Here is a 24,785-nt window from a genome sequence, read left to right as displayed (position 1 = left end):
ATAGGGCGGTGCACAAATGGCCCAGCGTTGTCCGAGCCGTCATTGTAAATAAGAATTTGAACTGACTTGCCTAGTTAAATAAAGGTTACACACGCACCACACTGACCAAAAGGTTATTTTGTTGGCATTTACGTATGTCCCCATTACCAATAAAACATAATCGAAACATATTTCTTTCACTTACTTTCTGTGCTGTTTTGTTGTTCATTTGTTCAGTCGTTTCATTCTCAACCAGGATTTCTATGGAACGCCGTTTGGGTCTTTGCGTGTCAAAAACGATACACGTCAAATAACACTATTTGACGTGTCAAATAACACGACATAATCTGTTTCAGTAGCTATAGTTAGCTTGCTAACTATATAGCTAGCTGTCATCATCTAAAAAAAACTAATTTATAAAACAGTTCTTATTTGATTAATGGTGGTCGGGACCTATCTATGTGAAGCTAGCCACAATAAGGATTAGCCACAATAGTGGACTTTGGGGTTAGCCTTCAAAATAAAAGTATGGCATAATTCTACTATTTGTATTCATTTGCATCACTGTCAATTACATTTTTATTTTGAAGGCAAACCGCAAATTCCACTATTGTGCCTAATCCTTATTGTAGCTAGCTTCACAACACATAATCCGGTCCTGTCGAGCGTCACTAGCCAGATGAAGCCAGCTGGCTGCTTATAACGTTAGCTTTGGGCAACAGGGTTAAGTAGCTGGCTAGCTATTTATTTTCATGAACTGAAGTTCAATTTCAATAGGCAAACAACAAGTGTCATCCTAGCTAATACTTACTCACAAGGATTCCTAAATCATTGCTAAGAATAATGAAAATGACTGCAGTTTTTACTGGTCATTGTTTTCAGGCTGGTTGTATTGGTGCTTGCTACTGTAGGTACCCCAGAAGTTGCGGTCGAACAAATGATGCTTTATTACCAATGCGGTATTGTAAACACATCGTTTGTGGCCGGTGTTTGCTTGTTTGCTGGCTTTTTTGTACAGCTTTGACAGTGCTACTGTATCTTTTTTGACACGTAAAGACTCAAATGGCGTTCCATAGTATGTATGTCGTGAAGCTATTACTGTGTAACTCCGGTAGGGCAACATCGGAAAAATAGCGCACTTAATGTTAATGGTAATGTTAACCGGTGCTCGACCAGTCGGCGAAAGCCAACATCACCCATGACAGAGAATGGTTGATTGTCAAGGGCAATGAATTCCATTATCTTGGCATTAACCTCTCGTGGGTAGGGGGCAGTATTTTCACGGCCGGATGAAAAACGTACCCAAATTAAACGGCCTACTACTCGGGCCCAGGAACTAGAATATGCATATTATTAGTAGATTTGGATAGAAAACACTCTGAAGTTGTGAAACTGTTTGAATGATATCTGTGAGTATAACAGAACTCATACGACAGGCAAAAACCTGAGAAAAATCTAACCAGGAAGTGGGAAATCTGGAGCTTGTAGTCTTTTTAAGTCATTGCCTATCCAACACACAGTGACTTAGGGTTCATTTTGCACTTCCTAAGGCTTCCACTAGATGTCAACAGTCTTTAGAACCTAGTTTCAGGCTTTTGCAGTGAACAGAGAGCGAACAAGAAGGCCGGGGAGTTGGTGACTCAGGGAAGGACATGAGTTCATTGGCCCACATTCACGTGATGAAGACATTGGAATCGTCCGGTTGGAATATTATTGAAGTTCTATGTTAAAAAGGCCCTAAAGATTGATGCTATACAACGATTGATATGTTTCAACAAACGTAAATATAACTTTTTTAAACTTTTCGTCGTGAACTTCCTACATTTGGAGTAGCTTACTGAATGCGCAAACAACAAGGAGGTATTTGGACATAAATTATGGACTTTATCGAACAAAACAACATTTATTGTGGACTAGGGATTCCTGGAAGTGCCTTCTGATGAAGATCATCAAAGGTAAGTGAATATTTATAATGCTATTTATGATTTTAGATGACTCCAAAATGGCGGGTATCTGTATCTATAGTGTATGTTTCTGAGCGCCGTACTCAGATTATTGCAAAGTGTGCTTTCCCCGTGAAGCTTTTTTGAAATCTGTCACAGTGGTTGCATAAAGGAGATGGTTATCTAAAATTCTTTGAATAACAGTTTAATATCTTATCAACGTTTATGATGAGTATTTTTTGTAAATTGTTGTGCTGATTCACCGGATGTATTGGAGGCAAAATATTTTCTGAACATCACGCGCCAATGTAAAATGCTGTTTTTGGATATAAATATGAACTTTATCGAACAAAACATACATGTATTGTCTAACATTGAGTCCTAGGAGTGTCATCTGATGAAGATCGTCAAAGGTTAGTGCTTAACTTTAGCTGAATTTCTGGTATTTGTGACCCCTCTCCTGCTTGGAAAATGGCTTTGTGGTTTTTCTTGTGTTGTACCTGTCCTAACATAATCTAACTTTATGCTTTCACCATAAAGCTTTTTTGAAATCGGACAATGTGGTTACATTAAGGAGAAGTGTACCTTTAAATTGGTGTAAAATAGTCGTATGTTTGAGAACTTTGAATTATAGCGTCCCACCTGCCCAAGAGAGGTTAATGGATTTTGCCTTTGAGTTGTCTCGCTGAAATGTTGACTGCTCGATCCACACGGCAGACATTGTGGGCTAATTTAGGAATGCTGTGTTGCACGTATAGCGCAACATTTTACGTGGCGTGATTACGTCATGTACCATCGTCATGTAGGTAAGCACGTCAGCTTTGACATCGATTTTGCAAATCGGGCGTTAAACTAGAACTAAATGTTGCCATTTTTAGCTAATATTGGCTGATTACGATATGTTCACCGATACCCATCTACCAATATGGGCCCTTCTTTGCGAGGCATTGGAAAACCTCCCTTGTTTGTGGTTGAATCTGTGTTTGAAATTCGCTCGAATCCCCGAGCTGACAAAGTAAAAATCTGTCGTTCTGCTTTTCCCCGGGCGCCGAACACATGGATGTCGATTATTGCAGTCCCCCGCACCTCTCTGATTCAGAGGGGTTGGGTTAAATGCGGAAGACACATTTCAGTTGAATGCATTCAGTTGTACAACTGACTAGGTATCCCCGTTTCCACTTTCCCCTATATACAGTACATGCTACATATTCTATCCATATACTGTTTATATTGTCTATACATCCCATCAAATATATACAGTGCATTCGGGCCCCTTGACCTTTTCCACATTTTGATTCGTTACAGCCTTGTTCTAAAATCAATGAAATTGTTTGTTTTTTCCTCATCAATCTACACACAATACCCCATAATGACAAAGCAAATCATGTCCAATAAATTGAATTTACCACAGGTGGACTCCAATCAAGTTGTAGAACTTGCTAAATTTTGAGTCTCATAGCAAAGAGTCTGTATACTTATGTAAATAAGGTATTTCATATATATATATATAATATATATATATATATATATATATATATCTATTGCAAACATTTCTAAAAACCTGTTTTTGCTTTGTCATTGTGTGGCATTGTGTGTGATTGATGAGGAAATGTTTCTATTTTATAAACACCTCCCTCTGGATCCTGGACTTCCTGACAGGCCGCCCCAGGTGGTAAGGGTAGGCAACAACACATCTGCCTCGCTGATCCTCAACTCTGGGGCCCCTCGGGTTCGTGATTAGTCTCCTCCTGTACTCCCTTTTCACCCACGACTGCGTGGCCAAGCACGACTCCAACACCATCATTAAGGCAGTGTGGTGCCAGGACAACAACCTCTCCACCAATGTGAGCAAGACAAAGGAGCTGATCATTGTCTACAGGAAAAGCAGGGCCAAACAGGCCCCATTAGCATCGACGCAGCTGTAGTGGAACAGGTCTAAAACTTCAAGTTCCTTGGTGTCCACTTCACTTACAAACTCATGGTCTAAACACACTAAGACAGCCATGAAGAGGGCCCAACAACACCTTTTCCACCTCAGAAGACTGAAAAGATTTGGCATTTTTTATTTATTTTTTATTTCACCTTTATTTAACCAGGTAGGCAAGTTGAGAACAAGTTCTCATTTACAATTGCGACCTGGCCAAGATAAAGCAAAGCAGTTCGACAACATACAACAACACAGAGTTACACATGGAGTAAAAACAAACATACAGTCAATAATACAGTAGAAAAATAAGTCTATATACAATGTGAGCAAATGAGGTGAGATAAGGGAGGTAAAGGCAAAAAGGCCATGGTGGCAAAGTAAATACAATATAGCAAGTAAAACACTGGAATGGTAGATTTGTAGTAGAAGAAAGTGCAAAGTAGAAATAGAAATAATGGGGTGCAAAGGAACAAAATAAATAAATACAGTAGGGGAAGAGGTAGTTGTTTGGGCTAAATTATAGATGGGCTATATACAGGTGCAGTGATCTGTGAGCTGCTCTGACAGCTGGTGCTTAAAGCTAGTGAGGGAGATAAGTGTTTCCAGTTTCAGAGATTTTTGTAGTTCGTTCCAGTCATTGGCAGCAGAGAACTGGAAGGAGAGACGGCCAAAGGAGGAATTGGCATTGGGGGTGACCAGAGAGATATACCTGCTGGAGCGTGTGCTACAGGTGGGTGCTGCTATGGTGACCAGTGAGCGAAGATAAGGGGGGACTTTACCTAGCAGGGTCTTGTAGATGACCTGGAGCCAGTGGGTTTGGCGACGAGTATGAAGCGAGGGCCAGCCAACAAGAGCGTATAGGTCGCAGTGGTGGGTAGTATATGGGGCTTTGGTGACAAAACGGATGGCACTGTGATAGACTGCATCCAGTTTGTTGAGTAGGGTATTGGAGGCTATTTTGTAAATGACATCACCGAAGTCGAGGATCGGTAGGATGGTCAGTTTTACAAGGGTATGTTTGGCAGCATGAGTGAAGGATGCTTTGTTGCGAAATAGGAAGCCAATTCTAGATTTAACTTTGGATTGGAGATGTTTGATGTGAGTCTGGAAGGAGAGTTTACAGTCTAATCAGACACCTAGGTATTTGTAGCTGTCCACATATTCTAAGTCAGAACCGTCCAGAGTAGTGATGTTGGACAGGCGGGCAGGTGCAGGCAGCGATCGGTTGAAGAGCATGAATTTAGTTTTACTTGTATTTAAGAGCAGTTGGAGGCCACGGAAGGAGAGTTGTATGGGGCATGGGTCCCCAGATCCTCAAAAAGTTATTCAGCTGCACCATCGAGAGCAGTGTTGTACGAGATCTTCAGTTTCTTGGCAATTTCTCACATTGAATAGCCTTCATTTTTCAGAACAAGAATAGACTGACAAGTTTCAGAAGAAAGATCTTTGTTTCTGGCCATTTTGAGCCTGTAATCGAACCCACAAATGCTGATGCTCCAGATACTTAACTAGTCTAAAGAAGGCCAGTTTTATTGCTTCTTTAATCAGAACAACCGTTTTCAGCTGTGCTGAAATAATTGCAAAATGGTTTTCTAATGATCAATTAGCCTTTTAAAATGATAAACTTGGATTTGCTAGCACAACGTGCCATTGGAACACAGGAGTGATGGTTGCTGATAATGGGCTTAAAAAATCTGCCGTTTCCAGCTACAATAGTCATTTACAACATTAACAATGTCTACACTGTATTTCTGATCAATTTGATGTTATTTTAATGGAAACGAAATGTGCTTTTCTTTCAAAAACAAGGTTATTTCTAAGTGACCCCAAACTTTTGTAAGGTATTGTATATATACAGTACCAGTCGTAAGTTTGGACACACCGACTCATTCAAGGGTTTTTCTTAATTTTGACTATTTTCTGCATTGTAGAATAATAGTGAAGACATCAAAACAGGTATTACACATGGAATCATGTAGTAACCAAAAAAGTGTTAAACAATCAAAATATATTTGAGGTTCTTCTAAGGAGCCACCCTTTGCCTTGATGACATCTTTTCACACTCTTGGCATTTTGTCAACCAGCTTCATGAGGTAGTCACCTGGAATGCATTTCAATTAACAGTTATGCCTTGTTAAAAGTTAATTTGTGGAATATCTTTCCTTCTTAATGTGTTTGAGCCAATCAGTTGTGTTGAGACAAGGTAGGGGTGGTATACAGAAGATATCCCAATTTCGTAAAATACCAAGTCCATTTTATGGCAAGAATAGGTGAAATAAGCAAAGAGAAATGACAGGCCATCATTACTTTAAGATATGTAGGTCAGTCAATCCTGAAAATGTCAAGAACTTCAAGTTCAGTCGCAAAAACCATCAAGCGCTATGATGAAACTGGCTCTCATAAGGACCACCACAGAAACGGGAGACCCAGAGTTACTTTTGCTGCAGAGGATAAGTTCATTAGTTACAAGCCTCAGAAATTGCAGCCCAAATAAATGCTTCACAGAGTTCAAGTAATAGACACATCTCAACATCATCTTTTCAGAGGAGACTGCATGAATCAGGCCTCAATTGCTGCAAAGAAACCACTACTAAAGGACACCAATAAGAAGAAGAGACTTTCTTGGGCCAAGAAACATGAGCAATGGAAGTTGGCCAATGAAAATCTGTCCTTTGGTCTGATGAGTCCAAATTTGAGATTTTTGGTTCCAACCGCCGTGTCTTTGTGAGACGCAGAGTAGGTGAACGGATGATCTCCGCATGTGTGGTTCCCACCATAAAGCATGGAGGAGGCGCTGTGATGGTGTGGGGGTGCTTTGCTGATGACACTGTCAGTGATTTATTTAGAATACAAGGTACAGTTAACCAGCATGGCTACCTCAGCATTCTGCAGTGATACGCCATCCCATCTGGTTTGCGCTTAGTGGGACTGTCATTTTATTTTCAACAGGAAACTGACCCAACACACCACCTAGGCTATTTGACCAAGAAGGAGAGAGATTGTTTGGGATGAGTTGGACTGCAGAGTGAAGGAAAAGCAGCCAAGAAGTGCTCAGCATATGTGGGAACTCCTTCAAGACTGTTGAAAAAGCATTCCAGTTGAAGCTGGTTGAGAGAATACCAAGAGTGTGCAACGCTGTCATCAAGGCAAAGGGTGGCTACTTTGAAGAATATAAAAAATATAAAATATAGATTTTTTGTTTAACACTTTTTTGGTTACTACATCATTCCATATGTGGTATTTCATAGTTTTGATGTCTTCACTATTATTCTACAATGTAGAAAATATTCAAAATAAAGAAAAATGAGTAGGTTGAATGAGTAGGTGTGTCCAAACTTTTATTGACTCAAGACATTTCAGCTTTTCAGGTTTTATTAATTTGTAAACATTTCAAAAAATATAATTCCACTTTGACATTATGGGGTATTGTGATTAGGCCAGTGACAAATAATCTTAATTTAATCTATTTTAAATTCAGGCTGTAACACATTAAAATGTGGAAAAAGGGGTGTGAACACTTTCTGAAGTCACTGTATCTGTCTGCCCTATCCATTCTAATAATCATGATTAGCTATAAAAATGGATGTGACAATTGTTACATGTAAGTTCAAATTCACATAGCAGTCTAACGTATAAACAAAAATTCACATAGCTCTAGCTTGTTGCCTTGGTAACACATTTTCTTGGGAAAATACTAGCTAGCTAAGCATCGCTATTAAATGTTAGCTAACTACTTATGACAATCAAATACATTTGACTTTTGAAAGATCACTTCAAAGATGTAACACTGTTTTTCAACAGTTTTGGTTTCGCCTCTTGGGAACATTTTACTAGCTAGTGGTCACTAAATGTGCCGGAAATGACATGCAACAACGCTGGATAAAAGTTTGCTAAATGAATACTGGCTCACAAGCTAAATTCGCATCCTTTCTTTTCCTAGGTGGGCAAATCTTTTTTTAGATTTTTACAATTTTATGTTAGAACTACTAATTACCCGTTAAATAAATTGTTTTGCTGTGCATTTGCTGAGAAATAATCAACACCCTCTGAAAAATCAGTAGTGAGTATTTAGGCGAACAATGTAATTTATTGTTTTAATATGTTGGTAACTGCTTTGTAAAAGCAATAAGGTCCCACAGGATATGTGCTATATGCACAATATAACACGACTAAGGGCTAAGAACAAGGCCCTACACACTAAGCACACTGATACTCCAACACACATGCAAACACTCACTCCACCATTTGCTCATGTAACCGATGTGAAATGGCTAGCTAGTTAGCGGGGTGCGCGCTAATAGCATTTCAATCGGTGACGTCACTCGCTCTGAGATCTTGAAGTAGTTGTTTCCCTTGCTCTGCAAGGGCCGCGGCTTTTGTGGAGCGATGGGTAACAATGCTTCGATGGTGGCTGTTGTCTATGTGTGCAGAGGGTCCCTGGTTCGAGCCCAGGTAGGGGCGAGGAGAGGGACGGAAGCTAAACTGTTACACTCACACACGCATAATATGCACATACATTTATACTGTCTCTACACACCCACTCACATACAATCATCATATACGCTGGTACTACTCTGTTTATCATATATCCTGATTCCTAGTCACCTTACCCCTATACAGTGGGGGGAAAAAGTATTTGATCCCCTGCTGATTTTGTACGTTTGCCCACTTACAAAGAAATTATCAGTCTATAATTTTAATGGTAGGTTTATTTGAACAGTGAGAGACAGAATAACAACAAAAAAAATCCAGAAAAACGCATGTCAAAAATGTTATAAAATGATTTGCATTTTAATGAGGGATGGTCTTGTAGCCCATTCCAGCCTTGTGTAGGTCTACAATCTTGTCCCTGACATCCTTGGAGAGCTCTTTGGTCTTGGCCATGGTGGAGAGTTTGGAATCTGATTGATTGATTGCTTCTGTGGACAGGTGTCTTTTTTACAGGTAACAAGCTGCGGTTAGGAGCGCTCTCTTTAAGAGTGTGCTCCTAATCTCAGCTCGTTACCTGTATAAAAGACACCTGGGAGCCAGAAATCTTTCTGATTGAGAGGGGGTCAAATACTTATTTCCCTCATTAAAATGCAAATCAATTTATAACATTTTTGACATGCGTTTTTCTGGATATTTTTGTTCTTATTCTGTCTCTCACTGTTCAAATAAACCTTGTATTAAAATGATAGACTGATCATTTCTTTGTCAGTGGGCAAACGTACAAAATCAGCAGGGGATCAAGTACTTTTTTCCCCCATTGTACATATCTACCTCTATCGATCCAGTATCGCTGCACATTGTAAATATGCTACTGGAACTGACCATGTATATAGTATGCTTACTTACTTCATCGTGTTCTTCTTATTTTTAAATCTTGTGTGTTTTTGTTGTACCTTGTTATTTTTAGTATTACATTGTTATTGATTACTGCATTGTTGTGGTTATAGCTAGCAAGAAAGGCATTTCACTGTACTTGTGAATGTGACATTAAAACTTATATAACATATATTTGCCATATAACACACCCCATCGGGCCTTATTGCTTAAATGTGCTTTGTTTATGTTTCCTCTTTTCTTAGTACCTGCGAAGATCACAAACATATCGACGGACATCACAGTGAACGAGGGCAGCAATGTAACTCTCATGTGTCTGGCCATTGGACGACCAGAGCCTAACATCATATGGAAACATCGCTCTGCAAAAGGTAAGACACTGCAAACCTTTGAGGTCAAAACATAAAATCAATCAATGAGTATAATAGAGCAGTGTATCTATTCTAAAAGCGTATCGTCTCTAGTCATCAAAATTTTAATTAGCTGTGTTGCTGATGTTTTAAGAGGTTGGTGTATAACAAATTAGAGTTAAGTGCCTTGCTCAAGGGCACATCGACAGATTTCCACTTTGTCGGCTCGGGTAGTCAAACCAGCCACCTTTCGGTTATTGGCCCACCGCTTTAACCTGCCGCCCATACTATATGTAATGCTCCATGACCGTGTAATAAGTATGGAGTCCTTGGCTGACGAACAAAGCCTGACCTAATTTATCCATCTAAAATGTAGTGTCTTGTGTCAACCTTCCTTCTAAAAGAACACCTACATCACTTGATTCACATGAATATTGCCTGCAGTATATAGGCTAACTAGGTGTTTCAGGCTAGCAGAACAGCTGTACTGTCAGCCATATTGATGAATTTACATTAAAAGGGCAATTTATTGATGTCTTGAAATGGTTGTCCCATCTGTACCTAGTATTTTTACATCAAACTGGAGTTTGAGTGATACAACGCTTGATTTTACTCAATTTAGTAGGTCCCAATTTAGTAGATCGAAAGCATTGTATAGACAGTGCATTTTGAATATGATGCCCACGGGAGACAAACCTACAACCTCAATGCTGGTAGGTCCAACCTGCAGCCAAATATACTAATAGCTTGGCCATAGGCCATTCAATGTTGGATAAGTTTTGTTATTTTTCTGTTTGTGCTGACAACCACAAGCCACGAGATAGCCGTGTGTGTGTGTGTGTGTGTGTGTGTGTGTGTGTGTGTGTGTGTGTGTGTGTGTGTGTGTGTGTGTGTGTGTGTGTGTGTGTGTGTGTGTGTGTGTGTGTGTGTGTGTAAACGTGTTTTGTCTTCTAATTACGTGTCGAAGCAGCCCTTCGGTTTCCAGTGAACATGCTCCAAGAGTCATGGGCTGCTTGCTTCAATACGATCACACACGTTCTGCCTGGAACACTCAACATGAATGCATGCAGTCCAGATGTTTGTCTCTCATTTACATGTAGTCGGCTGAGCCAATTCTTCTTCACAGTACAGGATTTTCAATATCCCCTTTTTAAGACATGCTCCGGAACTTTGGCGACTACTAAGTATTTTTTAAACCTTGCGCTTGGGGCTGGATGTGTCAATGTGTAGTTCATACATGCATAATCTATGAGCAGAATTACTGTCTTACCTCAATTAGCCACGAAATCCCTAGTTTGAAAGTAACTGTTTTTCTAGAAGCTGTGCTGTGCCATTTTCCCTACATTTACCCCCACGTGGACCAGCCTACCCTAGCAATTCGAGTTCAACCAATGAGCTTCAGCCCCTTGCCATGTGAGTGACAGTTAGCATGAGGCACATCATGCACACACAGAGTGAGAGGGTGAGCAATGATGTGGTGCACATATCTGCACATATGTGACGTAGTATGCAATTTTCGGGGACCGTGAGCACTATTTTAAAAATAAAATAAAACTTTCAGAACTACTGGTTAAAAAGTATACCAAAGTACTGGAGACACTCTTTAACAACCGCCCTAAAACAACTGCCCTGATTTTCCAATATTTACATTGAATATCATCTGTTTCCTGCTAACTTCTATATGAAGTGCACGTTACAATTATAGTCAAAGGGTAACTGTTTAATGAAATGCCTGTATGCATAAACCAGATGGTGTCATTATCCATGATTGGAATTGAGTGTAATTAAAACCACACTCTATTCTAATGCAATGCATGCATTATGATGGCAATGTTGATCTACCAACTCTACTCTATTGAATCGGGGAATAACAGAGAAAGGAAATGTATATTCATTTAGTTGTCATAACAGACACCATAGACTGACATTAAACGGCAACAAAAGCAGCCAATATGAAGGGATGAAATCACTTCTGTGAAAAGCAATAAGCGATGTCTGTGGCTGAGAGTGTCTGTTAATGTCAGGGAGATGCGAAGATGGCGGGTTATCTTACTTGGCATTTATGTGCAAGCTCTAATGAAAGGAAGAAAGGAGGAAGATGTGAGGGATGTTTGGCTGCTCGGAAAGACATTCTCACCAGAGTGTGTAAAAACTTAAATGTGTTCTGGAGTGACATTTCTTCACTGTTTTCCCACAGTTTGTCTCCATCTCTGTTGCTCCTGATTATGAACCACTCCCAAAAATGAAGCATTTATGCCTGTAAGAATTGTATTAAAGTGACTGCTAAGTGATTGGGCTATATTTAGACAACATATTTGAAAATAAATCCAATAAACCAAATTATACATTACGAACTGAGCTAAAAATCTATGAGAAAACCGCCAAGGCATCAGATGGGTATTATTCTATCTAGTGTTTCACACTCAGTATCAGGCAGGAACATGAGGAAATGTTTAGCAAAAAAAAGCATTGAAAGTATAGGGAGTGTACCCACCTATTTCTTTACTACTACATCACTGGTTACCTTAATATATGGATGCAATCAATTGAAGATTCAGCTTGATTTAGTGCACCAAAAGCCTGTCCCCACTTCAATTCATTTGGGGACAACTGTGAATGAATTATTCAACGCTTTCCACTTCATTCTTGGCTGCCAGGCTCTCTAAAAGGATTAGAAGAAGTATGCATGAAGAAAACAGTGCATGGCGAGGACAATGCACTGCCGGGCCAAATGGATCAATGTGGGCCATTAAAGACACATTATATGGAGGAGGTTACGAGTGTCCATTTGTCGAACTGTCAGAAACATCATACTGGGTATTTCTCATTTAAAACGATGGTAAATACTAAAGACTTTGCAGTTTGTAAATGAATGTGCGGCCTACACCGTGCTTGCAGCACTGTCACAATCTTATCAACAGCGTGATAATTTTTTTGCTCCCTTCTGTCTTGAAATTATACTTTTTTTGCCCTCTCATCCACTCTCCCATCCAATGTTGTTGTAAGATTCTTACTCTTACACGGCAAAACATCACGGACAACACAGATGTGACAGCGGCCATCAATCATGCTGTCTAGCTCAGTTGAGCCGATCCACTTTTGTTTCCGAATTGCGTTGTAATTTGTGTCTTGGGGGAGAAAAATTGCTAGTTAGGAAAGTTCCTGTTGGAGACTTGAAGGTCTGTGCACTCTAATTTGGCAGTGTCAGCAGATGATTGACAGCTCTATGGCATTGTGTACTGATGTTGTAGACTGGTGGCAGCTCTCGTGATGAGTGGCAATCAGACTATTATACAGGGGAAACGTATGGCATGCCATTTGCTGTGATACGTCTATCAATGGGAATAATGTTCTGTTAGCACTGTCAGTGGAGTGATGGAAAAATCACTGGAGACCTTACCCAGTGGTGTAGGAAAGTTCTGGAAACAGCACTGGATTGTATACAGTTCAAAGCGTACATGTAGGGATGGGCATTGGTTTCTTGTAAGGTTTGGGTTAAGATGTTTGGCCAACGTCCTGTCTGCCACTGGCTAAACGGTTTGACCTGGTGTAGTTATTGGTGCTGTCTTGGATGAGCATGACCAGTTGGAGGCCACGGAAGGAGAGTTGTGTGGCATTGTAGCTCGTCTGGAGGGTTGTTAACACAGTGTCCAAAGAAGGGCCAGAGGTATACAGAATGGTGTCGTCTGCGTAGAAGTGGATCACCAGCAGCAAGAGCGACATCATTAATGTATACAGAGAAAAGAGTTGGCCCAAGAATTGAACCCTGTGGCACCCCCATAGAGACCGCCAGAGGCCCGGACAACAGGCCATCCAATTTGACACACTGAACTCTGTCAGAGAAGTAGTTGGTGAACCAGGCGAGGCAATCATTTGAGAAACCAAGGCTATTGAGTCTGCCGATGAGAATGTGGTGATTAACAGAGTCGAAAGCCTTGGCCAGGTCAATGAATACGGCAGCACAGTATTGTTTCTTATCGATGGCGATTACGATATCGTTTAGGACCTGGAGCGTGGCTGAGGTGCACCCATGACCAGCTCTGAAACCAGATTGCATAGCGGAGAAGGTGCGGTGGGATTCGAAATGGTCGGTAATCTGTTTGTTGACTTGGCTTTCGAAGACCTTAGAAAGGCAGGGTAGGATAGATATAGGTCTGTAGCAGTTTAGGTCAAGAGTGTCCCCCCTTTGAAGAGGGGGATGACTGCAGCTGTTTTCCAATCTTTGGGAATCTCAGATGACACGAAAGAGAGGTTGAACAGGCTAGTAATAGGGGTTGCAACAATTTCGGCAGATAGTTTTAGAAAGAAAGGGTCCATATTGTCTAGCCCGGCTGATTTGTAGGGGTCCAGATTTTGCAGCTCTTTCAGAACATCAGCTGACTGGATTTAGGAGAAGGAGAAATGGGGAGGCTTGGGCGAGTAGCTGTGGGGGGTGCAGTGCTGTTGACCGCGGTAGGGGTAGGCAGGTGGAAAGCAAGGCCAAATATGATCAAATATATTGACAAGATAGTCGAGTGACTGCTCCAACAATGGAAATACATGTCCGCAAAAATGGTAGGCAGGCGGGATAAGGAGAGGGCAGATACACGTGTAAACAACAGGCACTACTAAGTTGTTTTTCTCAGTTGCCACGTGCATCCACTTACATCAGTACATTTGTAACAGCCTAAACATTACGTAACTTCTATAAGATCAAATAAGCCTGACGTATTTAACACTCCCATAGACCTGCGTACAAAAAATAACTTGGTCTGCTTATCTCACCTGGACAGATTTTGGGCAGAAGTAATCCTCTCGCTTTGCCTCTTTATCTCTGCGAAGGTTAAGCACATGGAGTAATGAGTAGGATTCTGTGTTTTCACAAATTCATTGATTTTCATACAAATGCTTTATCTGCCTTCCCAATAAAAACTAGTTTGAAAATTCAAACATATACATTATTTTATAGAAAAAGGATGATGTACGTTTCTGAATGATGCATAATGCTGCATTGTTGACAATATGACCGAGCAGTGCAGATTACTGTTCCATTTGAGCAGGGCTTTACCCGGTGCAACCCGGACCAGTTTAATCGAATACCCTCAATGTATCTGGGGGTTTGTTCAAGAGCATCTAACATTGAAATCTGATCTCTCTGAAAAGACAAATGAGGTTGGCAAGCAAGGTGCCTTTGCTTCCATGCAGTCCCACTGGTCGCTTTCTTTATGATCACTTTCCTGTAACTCTGTTTGTTGTGAAACAATTCAATCAATTCTCTCTGCTAAAGGTCATTTGGTCAGAGATGACACCAATGTTTCATATGGCCTCGTTCTCCTTTGCAAACAAGAATTGAAAAGCAATATTGTCCATGTTGATACAGTTGCTTGCCAGAATCACAGAAAAGGCTTTTGATATATTTGTCCAACACTTAGACATTACTAACACTGTGTGTGTGTGTGTGTGTGTGTGTGTGTGTGTGTGTGTGTGTGTGTGTGTGTGTGTGTGTGTGTGTGTGTGTGTGTGTGTGTGTGTGTGTGTGTGTGTGTGTGCGTGTGTGCATTAGAGGTCGACCGATTATGATTTTTCAACGCCGATGCCAATTATTGGAGGACCAAAAAAGCCGCTACCGATTAATCGGCCCATTTTTATTTATTTATTTATTTATTTGTAATAATGACAATTACAACAATACTGAATGAACACTTATTTTAACTTAATATAATACATCAATAAAATCAATTTAGCCTCAAATAAATAATGAAACATGTTCAATTTGGTTTAAATAATGCAAAAACAAAGTGTTGGAGAAGAAAGTAAAAGTGCAATATGTGCCATGTAAAAAAGCTAACGTTTAAGTTCCTTGCTCAGAACATGAGAACATATGAAAGCTGGTGGTTCCTTTTAACATGAGTCTTCAATATTCCCAGGTAAGAAGTTTTAGGTTGTAGTTATTATAGGAATTATAGGACTATTTCTCTCTATACGATTTGTATTTCATATACCTTTGACTATTGTATGTTCTTATAGGCACTTTAGCATTGCCAGTGTAACAGTATAGCTTCCGTCCCTCTCCTCGCTCCTACCTGGGCTCGAACCAGGAACACATCGACAACAGCCACCCTCGAAGCAGCGTTACCCATGTAGAGCAAGGGGGAAAACTACTCCAAGTCTAAGAGCGAGTGACGTCTGAAACGCTATTAGCGCGCACCCGCTAACTAGCTAGCCATTTCACATCGGTTACACCAGCCTAATCTTGGGAGTTGACAGGCTTGAAGTCATAACCAGCGCAATGCATTGCGAAGGGCTGCTGGCAAACGCACGAAAGTGCTGTTTGAATGAACGCTTACGAGCCTGCTGCTGCCTACCATCGCTCAGTCAGACTGCTCTGTCAAATCATAGACTTAATTATAACATAATAACACACAGAAATACGAACCTTAGGTCATTAATATGGTCGAATCCGGAAACTATCATCTCGAAAACAAAACGTTTTTCCTGTCAGTGAAATACGGAGCCGTTACGTATTTTATCTAACGGGTGGCATCCCTAAGTCTAAATATTCCTGTTACATTGCACAGCCTTCAATGTTATCTCATAATTACGTAAAATTCTGGCAAATTAGTTCGCAACGAGCCAGGCGGCCCAAACTGTTGCATATACCCTGACTCTGCGTGCAATGAACGCAAAATGACACAATTTCACCTGGTTAATAATATTGCCTGTTAGCCTGGATTTCTTTTAGCTAAATATGCAGGTTTAAAAATATAGACTTCTGTGTATTGATTTTAAGAAAGGCATTGATGTTTATGGTTAGGTACAGTCGTACAACGATTGTGCTTTTTTCGCAAATGCGCTTTTGTTAAATCATCCCCCGTTTGGCGAAGTCAGCTGTCTTTGTTAGGAAGAAATAGTCTTCACAGTTCGCAACGAGCCAGGCGGCCCAAACTGCTGCATGTACCCTGACTCTGTTGCAAGAGAAGTGGCACATTTTCCCTAGTTAAAAGAAATTAATGTTAGCAGGCAATATTAACTAAATATGCAGGTTTAAAAATATATACTTGTGTATTGATTTTAAGAAAGGCATTGTTGTTTATGGTTGGAGTAACATGTACCTAAGCGATTATATGCAGCGCAGAACAGGCTAGATAAACTAGTAATATCATCAACCATGTGTAGTTATCTAGTGATTATGATTGATTGATTGTTTTTTATAAGATAAGTTTAATGCTAGCTAGCAACTTACCTTGGCTTCTTACTGCATTCGCGTAACAGGCAGGTTCCTCGTGGAGTGCAATGTAAAGCAGGTGGTTAGAGTGTTGGACTAGTTAACCGTAAGGTTGCAAGATTGAATCCCCGAGCTGACAAGGTAAAAATCTGTCATTCTGCCCCTGAACAAGGCAGTTAACCCACTGTTCCTAGGCCGTCATTGAAAATAAGAATGTGTTCTTAACTGACTTGCCTAGTTAAATAAAGGAAAAAAAAAAGAAAAAAAACAATCGGCCAAATCGGTGTCCTCTAGTGTGCATGCGTGTGTCCGTATGTGCCTGTGCCTGTGCCTATGTGCGTGTGTATTTGTTCATAGGCATTAAAGTAAGCTCATTTTCTGTAATGACCATTGAATTAGGCAGAGCCAAAGTTATCCAAAGCCTCAGTGAAAACACAATTTTTCAAGAAGCCAGCTGTTGTAATTTGTTTGCAGACCTCCTCATTCACAGCATATGGCTCAGGATGTGATTTGTCCCTTTTCCTTTGACATTGAAGCATTTGGCACTTTACAAAATGGCACTCAACAATTCATATGCAATTTGTGATTGCCCACAGGATACATAAGCAGAGCGACATATTCATCTCTGATGAATTGAACTTGCAGTGCTGCGTGAAATCATATTCTGGAGCTCATGCTGTTGTAGGATTTAATTTACTGGGTCCTCTCTGCTTGTTCTCTCTGCAGTAATGTTATCCATTGTAAAATGAAATATGAATATTGGCAACACTCTGAGAAGGGAAAAATAGAATACACTGAAATATCAAGATCAAGATGAAATGATAAGATAGGTAACAGCCATCAAAAAAAAAAATATTTCTAGTATTTCAGTAAATCCTTCATTGACAATATTCCTCCTTAATCTAATTTTCTGGTTGTTATTGGCAGTATAACCATAGGTCTACGAAGCACAGTTTTCAATGAAAATCACAGTAGTGTGACTGTGTTGTAATCAGGAAGTGTTCATAGGATTACCATGTATCAATTATACTGTTTATGTGCTAAATATAGAGAATCCTTCCCCAGTTTCAAATTTCCCTCTAATGATTTTGAACTATGCTGGGAGGAAATAAGAATGTGTATTTGTTCATTCTCAAAATGAGATTTGCATATTGCTCGAAGTAAGTAAGTATACAGTCATAACCATTCTCTCCAACTATTTTCAATGTCTGTGACAGACATTTTATGCCATTATTACAACTTGTGACAACCTCACCCAGTTGTGACACCTTCTCTATTTCTTCATGTAAACTTGTTCACGGTTTTCGTCAGAGGCTGACTTCAGGACAGGTATGATGTCATCAATCTAGGACACCTATAGAGTTTCCATGTTAGGACAGTCACACATCCAATTCCAACTTCCATTGACATGCATCCTAATATGGACACCATACACAATCTATATTTTGCTCTCCAATGGAATCAGAATATGTGTTCCAACCCTTTAGCACAAATATCAACTACTGTTATCGGATTAGGTGGTCACATGTAGTGGATGGAAATTATACAACCATTATGTAGAAATTATGTTGAATATAATAATTAACTACATTAATCAATCTGACTCCAATATTATGTGAATAAATGCAACAAGCCTTGTACATCTCTGGAGGAATCTAGTCAAGGTAGCGCGCCTTACATCACCTCTCAGTATGACTATAATGAACATGTATCTTACTTGCACTGTTATGCAATTATTAAGAGACTAGATACAAATAGCTAATCTGGCGACCAATATTCTAGCATTAATTTATTGAGGCAAACGGATCAAAGATGTCTGTGCTATGTATAGTTTATATAACAACTATAGAAATAGACTTAATCAATTATAAGCCTATAGTCAATCAAATAATTACTCTGTAAAACGAGGAATGCATTTACCCACTTCAACTAATATAATTTATTAGTCACAAAATAATTAACACTCAAACAACTACAGTGTACATGAAATACATGATACATTACAGACTACTCCAAGTAAATTACTATCACCAATAGGCTAAGACTTAACGTGGTTACATGTGTCTTCAGTTCAGAATCATCTCAAACATAAAAAACGATCTGTGTGATACACACAAGAGCTTGGTAACAAGTCCTGAAAGTATAAATGAATTCACTGTCCTTTTAACCAAATTCAAGCAAGAACTCACCCCCAATTTGAATTAACATTTCTTTGCACTTTGCTAGTAAAAACAAAAGGCAAGAACAACCCACACAGATTCTAACCTAATCAACTCAATTTAAATGATGGGAGCACACCAGTGTCACTCCTCTTTGAACTATCCTCCGTCCAACCAACAAAAAACACAGTTTCCCTGTAACAATAAATCCATAGCACTTACAGTACAATAAAATGTATCCAAATTCATACTGTAGCTCTTTATGAACTCTTGAAACCTGACAATTTAAATCAAACAGTAACATTCATTTCATAGATTGCACACCTCCAACGCTGTCCATGCTCCCAAGGTTCTGCGGGAACGTCCCTCAACTGAGAAAACCACAGATAAGATGCGTTTGACCCTTGTGAAAGCCCACAAATGGTCAGTCATCAAAACAAGGTCATAAATCTTGATTATTATTTTTTTTATCTGATGCTCTTATCCAGTTCAACTAGGGTTCAACTAGGGCCTTTCTCAAGGGCACATCAACAGATTTTTCACCTTGTCGGCTCATGGATTCGAACCAGCAATCTTTCGATTACTGGCCCAACACCCTTAACCGCTAGGCTACCGAAAATGCCATCGTGCTGTGCTCCCATGCCAGCCAGTCCCCAGTTGCTAGTGTCGCCAGTTGCTAGTGTCGCCAGTTGCGAATATCATCTTATCTCATTCTTCCACTACACACACACACAAGGTAAGAAATTATTAGCTTGCTATTGGAAAGGCCAGTGAAAGCCGCTTCAGACAGAACCTTTTTCAATTATGGTTTGAAAAGAGTGGCTTTGTGGCGGACAATATCCCAAGCATTAATATCTGCTTGACCGTGCCTTAAAAAAAGCCAAGGGGATTGGAGAAAACCTTCTGCCTTGAAAAGTTTAATAAATGTGAAGTTTCTTTGGGCAATATCCAAAACATATTCTTGCCAATGCCTCTAAAACTTAGAACTTTGATCTTGAAGAAACAAGATAAATCAATTCCCTATAAAGTCTACTAGCTAACTTTTAGTAGTAGCTGTTCAGTATAGTAGAATGGTGCTGGTACAATAGCTTACATATTATTTCCTGAATAATTTTCTGAGGGAATGTTGTGACAGTAGTTGTGAATGGTCTACTGGAGTGACATTGAGTTTGTGTATATATTTTGATGACATTTTGTGACGTGTTTGTTAGTTTTGGACTTTGGAAGGGGTTTTTCGGTTGTTTGGGCACACAACATTCTTTCTTGAGGCAAGCCAATGCCGGTAGCCAAAGTCTATGCCCCTTTGTCAGTGATTGGTCAACAGTAGGGATTCTTCATTAGTAGTCTCGTTTTCTTTGAGAAATCTGCACCAAACATCTTAGTTAGATATAAAATTGTGCGACTAAGATCTTTTCAAAAATGTATGACAGATTTCTTGAGTTATCTTAGATTAATTCACACTATTTGAGTGAGAAAGTGTATACTGGCTACGGGTGTCTCAAAATGGACAAACATTACTATTGCCGCCTTATGTTTTTCATTTTTCGAGCAAAGGTCTTTTAAGGGAGTATGTGAGCACACTCGTTTGGCTCGCCTAGCCGACTTCGGCTAGCCGCCAGCCGAACTGAAGCATGCACCTTAAGGCAGTGAGAAATTGGACTCTGAGAGAGGGAACACACTTATGGGTAAGGTTTTGTGGGGGTTAAAAGGAGAAATTAGCGTAATAGTAGAACTGGCGTTCCCTTTCAACAGTGTCGACGGCAAACCCTTCTTCAGGTGAGGAGTGCAAAGCAGGAAGACAGGTGCAACCAGTGTTCTACTGGACGAGTTTCGCACTCCCCGACATACAGTACCAGTCAGTGTGGACACACCTTCTCATTCAAGCGTTTTTCTTTATTTTTACTATTTTCTACACAAAACTATGAAATAACACATATGGAATCATGTAGTAACCAAAAAAGTGTTAAACAAATCAAAATATATTTGAGATTCTTCAAAGGAGCCACGCTTTGCCTTGATGACAGCTTTGCACACTCTTGGCATGCTCTCAACCAGCTTCACCTGGAATGCTTTTCCAACAGTCTTGAAGGAGTGTTGGGTCAATGTCCTGTTGAAAAACAAATGATAGTCCCACACTAAGCGCAAACCAGATGTTATGAAGTATCCCACCTGCGGGACACACTCGCCAACAGCCAGTGAAATAGCAGGGCGCCAAATTCAAAACAACAAAGATCTCATAATTCAAATTTCTCAAACATACAACTATTATATCCCATTTTAAAGACACACTTCTCGTTAATCCAACCACAGTGTCCGATTTCAAAAAGGCTTTACGGCGAAAGCACAACAGTAGATTATGTTAGGACAGCGGCTAGACAAGAAAAACCACACAGCCATTTTCCAAGCAAGGAGAGGCATCACAAAAAACCGAAATACAGCTAAAATTAATCACTAACCTTTGATGATCTTCATCAGATGGCACTCATAGGACTTCATGTTACACAATACATGTATGTTTTGCTCGATAAAGTTCATATTTATATCCAAAAACCCCATTTTACATTGGCGTGTAATGTTCAGAAATGTTTTGCCTGCCAAAACTTTTGGTGAAGGAGCACATCAATTTACAGAAATACTCATCATAAACGTTGATAAAATATACAACTGTTATTCAAAGAATTATAGATACACTTCTCCTTAATGCAACCACTGTGTCAGATTTCAAAAAAGCTTTACGGCGAAAGCAAACATTGCAATAATCTGATTACAGCGCTCAGACATCAAAACAACCCATACAGATACCCGCCATTTTGGAGTCAACAGAAGTCCCAAATAACGTTATAAATATTCACTTACCTTTGATGATCTTCATCAGAATGCACTCCCGGGCATCCCAGTTCCACAATAAATGTTTGTTTTGTTTGATAAACTTCATCTTTATGTCCAAATACCTCCATTTTGTTTGCGCGTTCAGTCGAGTAATCCAAATGCACTGTGCTCGAGCAGTAAGTTCAGACGGAAAGTCCAAAAAGTTATATTACAGTTCGTAGAAACATGTCAAACGATGTATAGAATCAATCTGTAGGATGTTTTTATCATAAATCTTCCATAATATTCCAACCGGACATTTCCTTTGTCTCCAGAAATGAAAAGGAACACATCTAACTCTCACGTGAGGGCGCACGATTGAGCTCATGTCATTTTCTCAGTCATCTGATTCCAAGCGCTCTTATTCTCTTCCCATTCACAGTAGAAGCATGAAACAACATTCTAAAGACTGTTGACATCTAGTGGAAGCCTTAGGAAGTGCAAAATGACCCCACAGACACTGTATATTGGATAGGGAATCACTTGGAAAACTACAAACCTTAGATTTCCACACTTCCTGGTTGGATTTTTTCTCAGGTTTCTGCCTGCCATATGAGTTCTGGTATACTCACAGACATCATTCAAACAGTTTTAGAAACTTCAGTGTTTTCTATCCAAATCTACTAATACTATGCATATCCAACCTTCTGGGCCTGAGTTGCAGGCAGTTTACTACGGGCACGCTTTTCATCCGGACGTCAAAATACTGCCCCCTACCCAAGAGAGGTTAAGTGTGCCTTGAATTCTAAATAAATCACCGACAGTGTCACCAGCAAAGCACCCCCACACCATCACACCTCCTCCTCCATGCTTCACGGTGGGAACCACACATGCAGAGATCATCCGTTCACCTACTCTGCGTCTCACAAAGACACAGCGGTTGGAACCAAAAATCTCAAATTTGGACTCAGACCAAAGTACAGGTTTCCACCGCTCTAATGTCCATTGCTCGTGTTTCTAGCTTATGAAGGCCTGATTCACATAGTCTCCTCTGAACAGTTGATGTTGAGATGTGTCGTTAACTTCAACTCTGTGAAGCATTTATTTAGGCTGCAATTTCTGAGGCTGGTAACTCTAATGAACGTATCCTCTGCAGCAGAGGTAACTCTGGGCCTTCCTTTCCTGTGGCGGTCCTCATAAGAGCCAGTTTCATCATAGCGCTTGATGGTTTTTGCGACCTCACTTGAAGAAACTTCCAGGTGACTCATGAAGCTGGTTGAGAGAATGCCAAGAGTGTGCAAAGCTGTCATCAAGGCAAAGGGTGGCTACTTTGAAGAATCTCAAATATAAAATATATTTTGATTTGTTTAACACTTTTTTGGTTTCTACATTATTCCATATGTGTTATTTAATATTTAATAGTTTTGATGTCTTCACTATTATTCTACAATGTAGAAAATAGCCAAAATAAAGAAAAAACCTTGAATGAGTAGGTGTGTCCAAACTTTTGACTGGTACTGTAAATCATCGACAAACTCGGCTAATTCTATATGAACTTTAATCATTAATAATGGAGAGAGGACAAGAGGAGACCGCAGTCTGCATCTGTTCACTTTTTTCCCCTCTTTCGTTCGAGGAGCGAGGGAGGGAGGTGAGGGTGGGGGGATGAGGAGATGGGGGTTCATCATTTCATCTCTTGACATGATTAGTTCACTGGGGGGTTTCCATGTGGCGGTGGTAGCTACCCCCACCTCCCCCCACCACTCCAACCACACCCACCCTCCCATCCACTGTGTAGGCAAAACCCCCTCCCCCAGAGCACCCAGGCATCTCAAGGCTTCAAGAGGCTCTTCATTACAGCTTAATAACATGTCATCTAACGTTATTCCTCCGAGTGAAGCTCAAGCTAATCTTTAAACGTGGCTAATTCATCACTGTGTGTCCGTCCTCGACAGCGCTCAGAGCCAGGCCAGCCAACCCCCCTTTGATTTTAAAGGCACTGAAATACAATTAAGGAGTTCCTTGAGGAAGATAAGATGCACACGTTATACATCTGAATAACTGTTCTTTGTGTCTTAGATAAGGATACATTTTGATACATTTTTATTTCATTTTATTTCTCAATTACTTTAGAATCAATTAAGTTACTTCCACTGTTATTAGATATGTGGGGAATGAGCAAGACATTTTTGTAGGAAAAGTAAAGTCCTTTGTCTTAAACACACCTTTATTTAGTGCACTCTACTTGTAAGAATCACGGATATGAACACCCTAGACTCATAATGGTCATAACACCATGGAAGAGAAACAATACTAACTATGTAGACTGCCATGTAGAATAAATACTATATCAGCCCACAGAGAAAAGATCACTCAACTTTCCAGAGTTTTCCCTGTTCGTTAACACTATCAATGTTGAATAAGCTAATTTGCCAATAGGCAGAGGGTAGCATAATTTGTTTGATTCTCTGTAATAATGGTATGGAAATGTATAATGCATTATACTGCTCCAAAAAATAAAGGCAACACTTAAACAACACAATGTAACTCCAAGTCAATCACACTTCTGTGAAGTCAAACTGTCCACTTAGGAAGCAACACTGATTGACAATAAATTTCACATGCTGTTGTGCAAATGGAATAGCCAACAGGTGGAAATTATAGGCAATTAGCAAGACACCCCCAATAAAGGAGTGGTTCTGCAGGTGGACCACAGACCACTTCTCAGTTCCTATGCTTCCTGGCTGATGTTTTGGTCACTTTTGAATGCTGGCGGTGCTTTCACTCTAGTGGTAGCATGAGACGGAGTCTACAACCCACACAAGTGGCTCAGGTAGTGCAGCTCATCCAGGATGGCACATCAATGCGAGCTGTGGCAAGAAGGTTTGCTGTGTCTGTCAGCGTAGTGTCCAGAGCATGTAGGCGCTACCAGGAGACAGGCCAGTACATCAGGAGACGTGGAGGAGGCCGTAGGAGGGCAACAACCCAGCAGCAGGACTGCTACCTCCGCCTTTGTGCAAGGAGGAGGAGGAGGAGCACTGCCAGAGCCCTGCAAAATGACCTCCAGCAGGCCACAAATGTGCATGTGTC

At 40.2% G+C, this 24,785-nt stretch overlaps 1 protein-coding gene across 2 annotated transcripts in view; it reads left to right on the top strand.

Annotated features, from left to right (window-relative positions):
* The window catches only part of LOC115154170 (opioid-binding protein/cell adhesion molecule), a 377,660-nt gene that overhangs the window by 313,592 nt on the left and 39,283 nt on the right, over window positions 1-24,785 (top strand). For both annotated transcript variants that reach the window (XM_029700129.1, XM_029700128.1), the window contains one exon: window positions 9,420-9,545. In XM_029700129.1, coding sequence (XP_029555989.1) covers window positions 9,420-9,545 — 126 coding nt within the window. The remainder of the gene's footprint in view (window positions 1-9,419; window positions 9,546-24,785) is intronic.

Source organism: Salmo trutta, chromosome 19, assembly GCF_901001165.1.
Source record: "Salmo trutta chromosome 19, fSalTru1.1, whole genome shotgun sequence".
NCBI lineage: Eukaryota > Metazoa > Chordata > Actinopteri > Salmoniformes > Salmonidae > Salmo > Salmo trutta.
Note: the sequence above shows the minus strand (reverse complement) of the source record. Positions and strands in the feature narration are given on the sequence as shown.